At 36.4% G+C, this 12312-nt stretch overlaps 2 protein-coding genes across 2 annotated transcripts; both read right to left on the reverse strand.

Moving 5' to 3' along the window:
- Positions 1 to 1870: 1870 nt before the first annotated feature.
- Positions 1871 to 4332, reverse strand: LOC143615952 (uncharacterized). Its single transcript, XM_077088934.1, has 4 exons — positions 3228 to 4332; positions 3037 to 3157; positions 2880 to 2939; positions 1871 to 2788 (listed from the first exon to the last, which is right to left on the reverse strand). The coding sequence occupies exons 1-4, from the start codon at positions 4271 to 4273 to the stop codon at positions 1871 to 1873; spliced, it is 2145 nt and encodes a 714-aa protein (XP_076945049.1). The 5' UTR covers positions 4274 to 4332.
- A 4491-nt stretch (positions 4333 to 8823) lies between these two features.
- On the reverse strand, positions 8824 to 11600 carry LOC143615956 (protein TRIGALACTOSYLDIACYLGLYCEROL 3, chloroplastic-like). The gene is made up of 10 exons (XM_077088938.1): positions 11380 to 11600; positions 10175 to 10291; positions 9985 to 10080; positions 9830 to 9907; positions 9677 to 9738; positions 9526 to 9601; positions 9335 to 9442; positions 9093 to 9268; positions 8939 to 9023; positions 8824 to 8869 (listed from the first exon to the last, which is right to left on the reverse strand). The coding sequence occupies exons 1-10, from the start codon at positions 11548 to 11550 to the stop codon at positions 8831 to 8833; spliced, it is 1008 nt and encodes a 335-aa protein (XP_076945053.1). The 5' UTR covers positions 11551 to 11600; the 3' UTR covers positions 8824 to 8830.
- Positions 11601 to 12312: the final 712 nt, after the last annotated feature.

Consider the following 12312-nt stretch of genomic DNA (forward strand, 5'->3'; position numbering starts at 1 on the left):
CGAGTAGTGACAGCAAACGACCCCCAAAACCAATAAGGTTTGTTTGGTTGGTTAACCCTTGAGTTGAGATTGACTAAGTACAAAATAGGCCATTGTATTATGCATGTATAGGTGGCTAGACGAATTTGTGGGCTTGATGGGCTGGGCCCAATAGGCCCGTTTAGTAGAGGTCCACAAAATACCCGACACGGTGTATCTGACCCGAAACCAGTTCCTACCCATACCTGACCCGCAGGTACAACCTGGTATAGGATTTCTTCCCGGAGCAGGAAATACCCGGCCAAAACCCGACCCGACCCTACCGAAACCCCAAAAAAACCCGGTCAAATACCCGACTATACCCGGAACCGGGCTACCCGACCCGTTTTGACTTTTGTTGACCATACTAGGAACTGATTCCTACCCGGCCCTGTTCTTGAAAATACCTAGTATGTGCACCTCTACCATGTAGGGTTATGGAAGCAGAATGGGGATGACTTGGTTAATGGGTTCGGATCAAACTGGGAAACGAAAGTACGAAATAATAGGGGCGGATTAGGCTGTTAGGTATCGGTAGAGGTGCATAAAGAAACCGGTTTCTCAACCCGATACGAACCGGTATGAATGTATGATAGAAACTGGGTTCGACCCGATTGAACCAGTGGGTTTGGAACCGGTTTATAAAGTTTTTAATTTGAAACTGATTCTAAACCGGTTAACCTGAACCAACCCGGTGAAAACCAAGCCGGTTTTGACTTTTTGTTGACCGACTAGGACAAGTTGTGCACCTATATTAATATCATAGTTGTTTTACATTTCCGGTTGTCTTGTAGTTATTTTATTTTAGCGTGTTAGTTTGACATGCTGTAGGTTAGTTTATTGTATTCATGATGGAAAGAGATTAATAAATTGAGAACAAAATTACCCTAGTTTGCATCCACAAATTGATAGGTTAATTATCAAGTCTTTATTTTAGTTTGGGATTTTCAATTGAACTTGTTGATACCTTAATACACAAATTACTCCCTTTAGTACAATTGTTCCTGTATATTTATATGTATGTAAATGTAGGAGAAATATTTTGCTGTAGTGTTTGGGGTGGGTACTCACGAATGCTTGTGAGCTTTGCAGTTGCTTATACAAAAGATCATGTGAACAAACTCCGATGTAGCGTAAACATGTGTTTAGAGAAACATGATTAATGTGACTATATGAGTACACATCAAGCAAATAATCCGCATCCTCTTTTTAAAAGGTGGTAGTTATAGGTGTCATGCACACATGTTTATCTAAAATATTGTCTTTTGGTCAATATAGTGGGTGCGTTGTCTTCTCGTACAAACACATAAACCCTTTGTCGTATGAAGGCATTTAATGTTTACACTCAAATGTGTATTTGATTATGTACTTCCTCTCTTATGGACCATAGATGTGGGTGGGTATAACTTTCTCCAGTAATTTTAGAATAAATTTTGGATACTCGTCTTGCAAAATATCGTCTAGATTATCCAGAATTCATGGTTTGGATGATCATGATCTCATGGTTTAGATTATCACAAGATAATCATATGTACCTTTTCGAAACACATCTTATGGTTAGTCTTAGCCGGAGCCAGGCTGATCTAAATGTAAAGCCACCCCTTTGTAACATGTGCACCTTTTACGCATCGACTAATTGAACTAAACCATGTGCTTACATTCTCAACGCCACAACCAGTGAAACAGAAGATATGAGCATATAAATATGCAGTCAACAAGAATTAAAATGTCTAAAACTTAAAATAGTAAACTTTACCTCCATTACAAAAGTAATAAGGGGAAAAAAGGTCACTTAGTACTACAACAAATAACCAAAGCTAATAAAGAAAACTAAATATTTACAAACGGCAAATCAAAAACCCCTACTCCTAGGAGCATCAAGCCTCCACTGTCCATCAGGATGCTGCCCCGGTAAAGCAGCATTAGGCTGCAACATTTGAGGACCCAATGGTGGCGGCGGTGGCGCCCATCTAACTACATTCGGCAGCCCGTTAACATGTGGTCGAATAGGCATGTGTGGGTTCATAACTTGTCCTATTGGTGGCCCAATTTGGTTAACCATATGCAGTCCCAAGTGTGGCTGCATGTAGTGCACAGGCGTGCATTCTGGACCACTGTGATGGTTTTGATGATGATATGGCTGCCATTCCGGCATATCATCATCTTCATCTTTATTCCATGGTTTATTTTTTGTACCATCACCACCACCTACATTCTGCCCATATCTGTAAATAAGCTGTCTCATTTGATCTACAGGTCTGGGTGCATTTGATTGTATCTGCTTGGACCCTGACCCAAACCCAACTTGGGTAGGGATCTTCTGCCCAGATGAGCTGAAACTAAACTCGGGCAGGTCATCCTCATCCCGGGCAGAAGCAGCAGCCGCCCCAGGACCAAAACCAGGGGGTATATCATCATCATCTTCGTCATCATTTTTATTATTAGGCTGTTGGGGCGGCATACGGTTGACAGATTTTGGTGCAAGATTTGAACTTGTATTGGCATTTATATTATCATGTCTCCTAGTTTGAAAATTGTGTTTTTTATGATGTTTATGTTGTGAATTAGTAATATTAATATGAGGTCGTCGCCACACGACTACACCAATTAAGCCATTATCGGTTGACTTCAGTATATCGGTCTGGTTTTTAGCAAGGTGCTTGCAGAGCATTTCTATTATTCTTGTATGAGGTGGACAGAAGTAAAGTTCAACTCCAGGATTCGGTTCGCCAAATCCTAACCGCTCATCTGCTATATACGAATCCACAGCCTAAACAATTATATATTAAAAAATTCATCAAAACCACCAATATTATAATCAAAATATATACCATATGAAACACACTCATTATTAGACTCACCTCAGAAAGCATTGCAAGGTGAGTCTCAGAAGAAGAATCTTTTAAAACAAAATGTAGAACCTGCAAAAGAATGGTATTTCACAAAAGATTCAATTTTTAATTTCATTAACTAATACTGGCTAATTTGGTTGGTCTAACAGAAGCGGACTAAAATTACCATGACTGCACGGGTTCTTGACATGGGAAGTTCTAGGAGAAACTTCTCAAATGCATCAAGTCTCACTCGGCCCTTGATCTCAATAGCACCGGGCCATTCCTTTGTTGATGTTTTCTCACCACTAGAAGCAGAAATGCATGTCAAAAACAAACCATTATATAAAATAATAATAAATATTGTGTATAGTATACCTTCTGAACAGGCCAATGGCTGATAGGGATGATGAAACCGTGAGCTGTAGTTCACCTTCCCATACATATTCACCGATAACCGCACTAGAAGCAGAAATAGTTTTTCTTTCTACAGAAGTTTCACTAGCTTTCACAACCGCCTTATTTGACTTTGCTTTCAGTTGGTCGACGCTACCTGGGGAAGCGGGTTCAGATGACACCTTTTCATTATCAGTTTTAACAACAGTTTCTGAGTTGTCCGGTTCTGACTCCTTAGCCTCTACAGGCAAATTCTCAAACGGAGGCTCAGAATCAAGGGATTCCATAAACTCATCTAATGACACAATTGGGGGTAAAAATTCCTCATCTTTAAATTCATCCACAATTAGTTCTTGCATGAAATCAGTCCCATCTGCAGGAATGGTAAGACTTTCTAATTTACCCTTGTCCGCATCAGCAACTTCTTTTTCTTTCACTTCCTGTTCAGTTTTCTTCTTTTTTGGTTGAAACTGAGTAAACGAAGTGGACCCCACGGAAACCTCAACCGAAACAGCATCATCTTGTTCGACCTCAACTTGATACTCACCTTTGTGAGTTTTTTTAACTAACCGTCTTATATCAACATCAGATTCTGGTAAAACTATCATCTTATCATGTTCTTCGGCTTTTGCCATTCGCCATTCAGAAAGTTCTTTAGAAGCAAGTTCTTCAGGTGTCATTGAACATAATCTTTCAGGAGATATGGCACCAGATAAAACCTTTTCTCTAAGGTCGGGATTATTAGGGTCTTTTAAATTAAACATTAAAGATCTACCTTTTTCTTTATACTTCTTATTCACCCCTCCAAATAACTTAAACAGCTCTGCTTCAATTCCAGAAGCTAATTCTTCAGGAGATTTAACATTAGTTTCACTAGCGTTTATATCATCACTTTGACCTTGTTGGACCTCGTTGACTTCCTTTGGCTCGGTTATCTCCATATCCCAGGCCCAAGAAAGCCCATTTCCCTGCAAAAGTTCATCTTTGGCAAAGAAAGTGTCTCCAAATGAACCATCTGCATCAGGCATGACATAGTTGTACTGAGGTTCTGGCCCATCAAGTTTCCCATTTTGCCCTTCCGCAGTAGTAGTAGTAGTAGTAGTAGATCCATCCGGCTGAATATCCTCATGAGCTTTAGCTGCTTCATATGGACAATTATTTTGCTCGTTAGAAGGTTTTTCTTGATTTTGAATGCCAACGGATAATGCAGCAGCTAATGTTTCCCTCATTTTGGATCTTACTGCTTCAAACGATCCACTTTGAGTCTTGAACGAGCCTACATGATTTGCAGCTTTATTCTTTGGCGTCAGGGCACGCTGAGACCCGGATTTACTGAGCACCGGCTGCAACGGTGTTGGTCTTCTATTGACATTCGGCTCATTTTGACCCGCCCGTTTTTCTACAACACCAGGAGACAGAGGTTCAGTTGCCGCCTTGCGTTTTGTAGGTATTAATGGTTTAGGTGAACCTACGTTATTCCACACAGGTTCCATTTGCCAGCTAGATATTACTGATGGATGTGAAATAGAGTTATTTAACATGCTACCTAAAGCATGCCATCAAGTTCCAAAATAGCAGTCTGCAATCAAACAAATCAAGAGCATATGAGCACTCACTGAACAGGTTTTGAAACACACAGGCAAAACAAGGATATAAACAAGCATACAAAGAAACATGATGCAGTTTTCATGCATAGATCACATGTACAGAAAACGGTTAATAACAACTTTGTAGACAAACTGACAAATAGCAATATATCATAATTACCAACTGCAGACAGCCCACTAACAATTGTGATTACACATATCTTGTTTCATGTCAAACCCATCAACACAGCAAACTACCATTAACTAGTTCCTAGTCAAAGTAATCAACACAACAAACTACCATAAAGTAATTCCTAAAGATTTAATTTGTAAACTTCTCATCCAATGTTGATCATTAAAAAACAGTCGCTAAAGAAGCTTCTGGAAGGAAGATCCATCTCATGCCTACCCTTTACTTTGCATACACTTAGGACTGGCCTTTTTGCCTAACCATGAATGTTAGCATGATAAAATGTTGGCAATGTATTGTTTAAACTACTTGATCTTTCCCCTTTTCCAAAAAAAATAAATAAAATGTGTCTATTGTTTTGTGGGAAAACATTATTAACAGCATCTTATCTTGACAAAACATTAAAGTGGCATCAAAGATGTATTTTAAGAAATTCCTGAGTTGGAATATGAATGGTAACAACTCATTATGCATCTCAACTGCTTGTGATTAAAATTTTATTCTGGATCATGCAAAATCATATTTTTTTTATACCCAGTAACAAGAAACATCAATTTCTTCATTTGATAAAATTATTGCCTGTCATAATCTTTATTTGCAGAGTTTCTCCTTGTTTAAGTTGTTGCTAATAAATACTAAACTCTAGTTTTAAAAATCCATCCAACTGTGCATTTGATTCCCATGAGCATTGGAGGAAGTCTGCTCAGATATCAAGTGCCAAAACAATACATTGCTAACAAGAGTTATCATTTTAAATGTTCTTTAGGCCTTGAGGGGTGTTGGAAGCCATTAAAGGTTATAACCTCGTCCAGTTATTGAGTCGAAATTTATCCACCAAAAGCTGCTGTCAACTGCTTTAATAATTGTCAGTGATCAAACATCCGCTTGGTCTTACACTCCTTGAGCATATAGAACGATGGCCGATACATGATGATGACGACCGCGACATAACATTATAGAACCACACAACAATTACAAAAAGAAAAGAAAAAAAAAAGGTTCCTAATTCTGCTTACAAAATGAAAGACTCGAACCAAACAGTGACCTACAGTTACATGAATGACACCCTGAACTAGTATAAAATGTAGAACCTCAAGTAAAGGTTCCTACATCAATTTCCAGCAATAAAGCCCTTCGATTTCAGGCTTGAACAACACCAAGAGAAGAAAACCAGCAAAATACGGTGAACCAAACCGGCTGAAACAGTAACAACTTTCAGAGATTAGGCCACACCTTACCCGTTCATCATCATTGACGCAGATAAAGCGACCACCTTTTTTCCCATCACAATGATAAATACATATATGCGATAATCATACAAACAAATTAAAACATCCTTCAACGAAATCCCCACAATAATTTCAATCATCAAAGCTCAAATACAACAGAACGACGACCTAATCGTACATCGAATATCAAATCTCATACAACAAACCCTAATTTTTAAAAACCAAAGCACACGATGTATGAAGCAATAGCTTTCGAAACATACATACATATATATATATATATATAGCCGCATAAAAAAACCGTCAAATTGAATTAATTAGCCCTAAGTTTCAATCATGAATCGGCAAAAAAACAAATCGACGAAGAAATTAGGGCATAAGAAATAAAAAAGGATTACCTAACACGCTGGTGATTGAGTTGAGAGCTGCAGAACACAAATTTGCTGAAGAAAACTGAAACCCTAGAACAACACCGAATGAATAAATAATAAAAAGCTTTTCTTCGCCCGTTTGTTTGTTTTTTTATATATATATAGGGCGAAAAGGATAACTATAGCAACATATATACATAGGGCTAGTCGGCTAGAGTGCTAGACCAATCTTTTATTTCATTTTTATTTTATTTTATTTTCCTTCAAAGGGCAAAATCACAAAGTAGAAGAGATAACTTTAAAACGCTTAAAGGCTAGCTGACGGTAGACTTTTGTTATTGAGTCACCCTGGATGAAGTATCTGGGCAATTCTCTGTTTGTTGGTCGTTAAAAAAACATCATTTTGAACCACAATGTAATTTATACCCTCGCAGTTCCACTGCTTGAGAGTGACTTGTACAACTTGGCTACAAGCTTCATTTACTTTGTTTGATACTGCGTGGGTGTAAACTAGAAAAATCTTCTTGTAGTGGTCGAGAAAACTTGTTAAAGTAATGAATAGAGTCGGTCGAGTCTAATTTGAAGCTAACTTAATGTTGGTCTAAACTCGAGCTTCATATAATGAGCTTGACTTGTTCTAAACGAATTTGTTATCTATATAAGTATAGTACTTTCTATTTGTATGATAAATATATATTTACATAATATATATGATTGCATGTATAGTTATGATAAAGTTAAATAGATGTGTAAAATATAAAATTAAAGCTTTAACAATAACAAACGAGTTTAGTGTGAGCTTTAAAAATCTCGTTTATAATGAGGTGGTATTAGGGGAAAACGGTTCAACTCGTTTATATCCTTTGATATTATATTAAAAAATATAGTATTTTATTACAAGACTATTGATAATAAAATTATATGAACCCATTCACCTACTTTTTCCTCCATCTCTCCGTACTCAAATCGTTGCTCTTCTTTCTTTATCCATCACTCCATGACTCCTCCCTACACCACCACAACGCCAAACCGATCATCTCCACTATCACCCCACCCCACCCCACCCACCCCACCCCACCCCACCCCATTGAAGTCAAACTAATTTGCTCTGTGTTGTTTCTCACAAACCATAGTTACCGATTCATTATAGATTTTTTTTTTTCATAATCGACCAAACTAAACCGCAAACATCCCTATTATGTTCTCTTCATTTCTAGATGCTAGATCATTCAAAAATTTTCAGTTTTTTGTCCAGAAGATGTTTTGTATCTTCCCTATGAAAAATATGTAAAAAGGAAAAAAGTAACACCAAATATTAATAAAAGTTTTGCAACTATTCTATTAAAATGTTTATCAAGTGACATGGATATTTGTATATCCTTTTGAACAGCTACACACAGAAACACACCTTGACTTGTCTTTTTTTTTTTTTTTACTTTTCTAACTTAAAAGCATCTTATCTTGCCCACAGTTTTCATGAAAATTACCATAACTGTTAATAAATAAAAAGAACAACTTTAGCATATTTATTCTGCAGCAGAGTGTCTCACCAACAAACAAAACAAATATTGCATGAAAAATATGCAAACAATTAGTAAAAACATGAGGCATATTCTTGTCTGGGCATTTTGCAGCAGGTATCATGAAAGCCCTTCCATGGACATTTTTGCAGAGCTAAGTTAATTTAATAACTTTACACAAACAAATATAGTCCATGACAGCTTATAAATATAAAAAGTAAAAAAAAAAACTAGCATATCATTTGTAACTTGGTAATCCGTAAAATGTACCAAATTTCACCACGTTAGAAAGCGTTGTGGAAGTCGAGCGATTTTACCAGCAACACATTGTTAACAATAACTAATAGCTTATTCTAAGATCAAAGTTTTGGTCAAGATTTACATCCCATAAGTGTATTACTTTTTAAAAAGATATGTTCACATGGATCTAACTATATTAAACCACCAAAAAAAAGAATAAACTATATCCCAAACCTATTAGGGATGCGTAAACTGCATATAAAGAATGTCCTCACTGAACCCTCATAACATGTGTGTAAAAGCTCGGTTTCTGGTCACATGGATGTCTACTCGGGTCTAGATTCTGACCCGTTTACAGATCCGTTGAGATTTCTTCATTCTTCGAAGTTTCTCTTTCTCCAAAGGTCAATAAAAAAAGTATGTAACGTCGATGATCTTTGCGTTTGAGCTCAGTACCTAATAGGTCCATCCAAATTCCCAGAAGCAAACTGGTAACCACACAACAAATTATCAGCATCATAATAAAGATTTTAGTCATATTATATCGACATAATTACCTGCTGAACAATTGGATTCGTAGACGAAGTGAATTCATGAGTCATTCCTTCCCATACAACCTTTCCTTCATGAAGAAACACCAGCCTGAAAACGCAATACCATTAACAAACATTACACATTATGTTATTCGTTTATAAGACATAACTATAATACCTGTCAACAGCTCTTCTAATGGTACTGTGTTGATGGGTCACCACCACATAAGATGCAATCTTTCCAGGTTTCCCGACTGCATCTTCACCTTTGCAGTGAACGGACCGGATCAAATCTTCGACTACAGTAGATGCAATTGGATCAAGTCCCGCTGTCGGTTCATCATACAAAAGTACCTGTCACAACATAGCTATTACTACCCAAAAATTTATTTTCAAAAAGAACTGTTATATATAATATACCTCGGGTTCAATTGTATTATTCGTTGTATCGTATATTATAGATCGTGCTAAAGCGACTCGTTTTTTCATTCCTCCAGATAACTCCGATGGCATCCTATCCTCAACGTCCTGCCACAAAAATCATAAAAATCAACACAAAAAAGGTTCAAATTACAAGTTTTTATTTCTAATGATATTGTCTTTTAACTCACCTTTAGTCCAACTGCAGCTAATGTTTCTGCAACAAGTTCTTTAATTTTATCCTCGGGCATTCTTGAATGCTCGTATCTATTAAATTCAAAGAAGAAATTACAAATAAGAAACGCGAAACAAGTATTATTAATATTAATACAAACAACTTACAAGAGGAAACCAACATTCTCCCGAACCGTTAAAGAATCAAATAGTGCTGCACTTTGAAACACCTGATTATTGAAAAACAATAACTATGTTATTACCAAGAAAAACAGCAAAAAAATATTCACAAAACTGTTTAATAGGTGGAGGACAAGTCACCAGGCCAATTCGAAGACCAGACATAACATCGTCACTTATTAATCCATGCCTTCTTCGTCCTCGAATGTAAACATCACCCTGGTCAAATGCAAAACCAGCTTATAACTAAAAAGTCAACACGGTTAGATGACTGTTCCAAAACACAAGTCACACACCTTATCTGGAGTAAGGAGCCCTGCAATAATCTTTAAAATGGTAGATTTTCCGGTCCCAGAAGGCCCGATTATTCCAACTGCTTCTCCATCCTTAATCTAACAAGTTATACCAAAATATAATACAAAAGCTAAGAAATTACAGCATAGAAAAGGATAAGCAATCCATTTATGCATAAATTTAGAGTTTTACCTTAAAATTTACTCCTCTTAAGATGTGTTTCTCCCCAAATGACTTGTAAACATCTTTACACTCGATAAGCACATCTGTATCCTCAGAGTCTTCTGTAAACAAATTCACAGAAGAATCCTTCACAAATAATCAAAAAGTTAGCTTTTTGCATCTAATAATCCCCATATTTCGATTCAAACAGAATATCAGCACGCACGAATAAGCAATATCAGCATAAAACCATAGAATGATTTAACTATCACTTGTAATCAATTTATATATATTATTCGGTAAACTCAAGACTGGTATGGAAACAAACACAGAATTATCGCAATAAATCTCTAACGAATCATAGAATCAAACAAATTCACAGAAGAATCCTATCACAAAGAATCATAAAGTTAGTATTTTGCATCCAACAATCCCCAAATGTGTATACACACAGAATAATCAACAAGCAAGAATAAGCAATGTCACCACCACCTACCATAAATTAGCCGGTTAATATCTGCATAAAACCATAGAGTGATTAACTATGGCCTGCAATCAATTAAATTCGAATCAAACTCGAAATTATATATTTCATAAAAAAAGTGTGTTTCCATCGACACCTAAGCAGTTAATGTCGGATATCGGTTATCGCAGTGAGATATCGGTGGGATATCGGCAATTTTAATATAATGTAAAATTCATATATATAGCAATTTAACACTAATAATTCAGTACAGTCTCCTACCATTAACAAATTCACCTTTTGCAAATTGCAAAACACTAACAATCGTAGCAAGTAAGAATTGATTAAAACTTAAAACATTAGCATTGAACACTAAAAGTTGATAATTAAGACTTAAAACACTGATATCGGGAATATCGGTCAAATATTAGTCCAATATCGGTCAATATCGTTGATATTATCGGTACCAATATTCTGAACCGACATTCTGACTGATGTATCGCCCATGGACCGAAAACTGATATATCAATGATATCTGCGATATATCGGCGATATCGACTGCATAGATCGATACAGAAGGCAATCGGGCAACAAGCTGCACCGCTAGCCCTTTTTGAATAACTAAACTAAGTCGTTTAAAAATAACTTTCATAGATCGTGGATTCATAACATTACTATTCATGACCCGTTGGAAACAAACAATAAATTATCTCTCTATAAATCATGAAATTAAGCATACAACAAAGTGGAACTGATAATAACAAATTCATACTTGGAATTTGGAGGAATGATATTCATCAGCATGCTTTAAATTCTGTGGAGCTATACTGCAACAGAGTGGTCTCCAAGTAACAATCTTTTTACCAGATTTACAATACCCAGATGAGGGATAAGATGCATTATGCCAATTTAGAGCGAAAACAGGTGAACCCAACAAGCTCATGTTTTACTGGAATTTGGGGGAATTGAATCGACGGAATTGGAATTGAGAGTGGGTGTGACTGCAAATCAAAGAAAGGAATAGGAATAATAATAATATCATCATGATGAATCCATGATATGATGATATCCTCTTGACTCAAGTCTTTACCAGGAAGATGATGGATACTATTTTGTTCATATAAAAGAGTCTAGTTAGGTTCATATAAGGTTAGAGTAATATGCATACTTTTCTTAAACAAGTAAGAATTAGTTAGGTTAAAAGTGTGAAATAATATAATTGTTGGAATGATAATAGTATGGTTTATTCAAGTAAAATATATTTGAACACGTGTTATGTTTCGAATTTTGTTTAATAAATGAGGGTTTAAACATAGAAATCGTAGAAAGAAAATCATAAAAATCACCCGGGGTCTGTTTGGTATAAGGTAATGAAATGGACGAAGGAATGGAATGAACGTGGTAATGGAATGGACAAAGGAATGGAAAGATTTATTACCATTCCAATGAGATGTTTGGTTACCATATGGGAATGAAATTAATGATTACTTTGTGTTGTTTGGTAGATAGGAAAAAAAAAAAAAAAATTAAAATTAAAATGGTAGTGAGCGGAGTGGTGGTGGGAGGTAGGTGGCGGTCGTGACATTGATGGGCGGTGATGGTAGTTGGTGGTGGGTGACGGGAGATAATTGTGACATTCGTCAATTTCGGGTCTTGTTTGTATTCGTTTTTGTATTTGTTTATTATGTAAACCGACCCGATTTGT

The sequence above is a fragment of the Bidens hawaiensis genome, unplaced genomic scaffold, assembly GCF_021521415.1.
Source record: "Bidens hawaiensis isolate Kalapana, Puna unplaced genomic scaffold, B.hawaiensis_p1.1 tig00044892_1, whole genome shotgun sequence".
Taxonomy (NCBI): Eukaryota; Viridiplantae; Streptophyta; class Magnoliopsida; order Asterales; family Asteraceae; genus Bidens; species Bidens hawaiensis.

What these genes read in the sequence shown, in the direction of transcription:
- LOC143615952 (XM_077088934.1), bottom strand. Translation starts at nt 4,273, where the DNA reads ATGCCTGATGCAGATGGTTCATTTGGAGACACTTTCTTTGCCAAAGAT. An exon ending in GCCATTGGCCTGTTCAGAAG is followed by an intron (nt 3,158 to 3,227) that starts GTATACTATACA and finishes TTCTGCTTCTAG; the next exon opens with TGGTGAGAAAACATCAACAA. An exon ending in CAAGAACCCGTGCAGTCATG is followed by an intron (nt 2,940 to 3,036) that starts GTAATTTTAGTC and finishes ATTCTTTTGCAG; the next exon opens with GTTCTACATTTTGTTTTAAA.
- LOC143615956 (XM_077088938.1), bottom strand. Translation starts at nt 11,550, where the DNA reads ATGAGCTTGTTGGGTTCACCTGTTTTCGCTCTAAATTGGCATAATGCA. An exon ending in ATCATTCCTCCAAATTCCAA is followed by an intron (nt 10,292 to 11,379) that starts GTATGAATTTGT and finishes TTATTTGTGAAG; the next exon opens with GATTCTTCTGTGAATTTGTT. An exon ending in CGAATCCAATTGTTCAGCAG is followed by an intron (nt 8,870 to 8,938) that starts GTAATTATGTCG and finishes TGTGGTTACCAG; the next exon opens with TTTGCTTCTGGGAATTTGGA.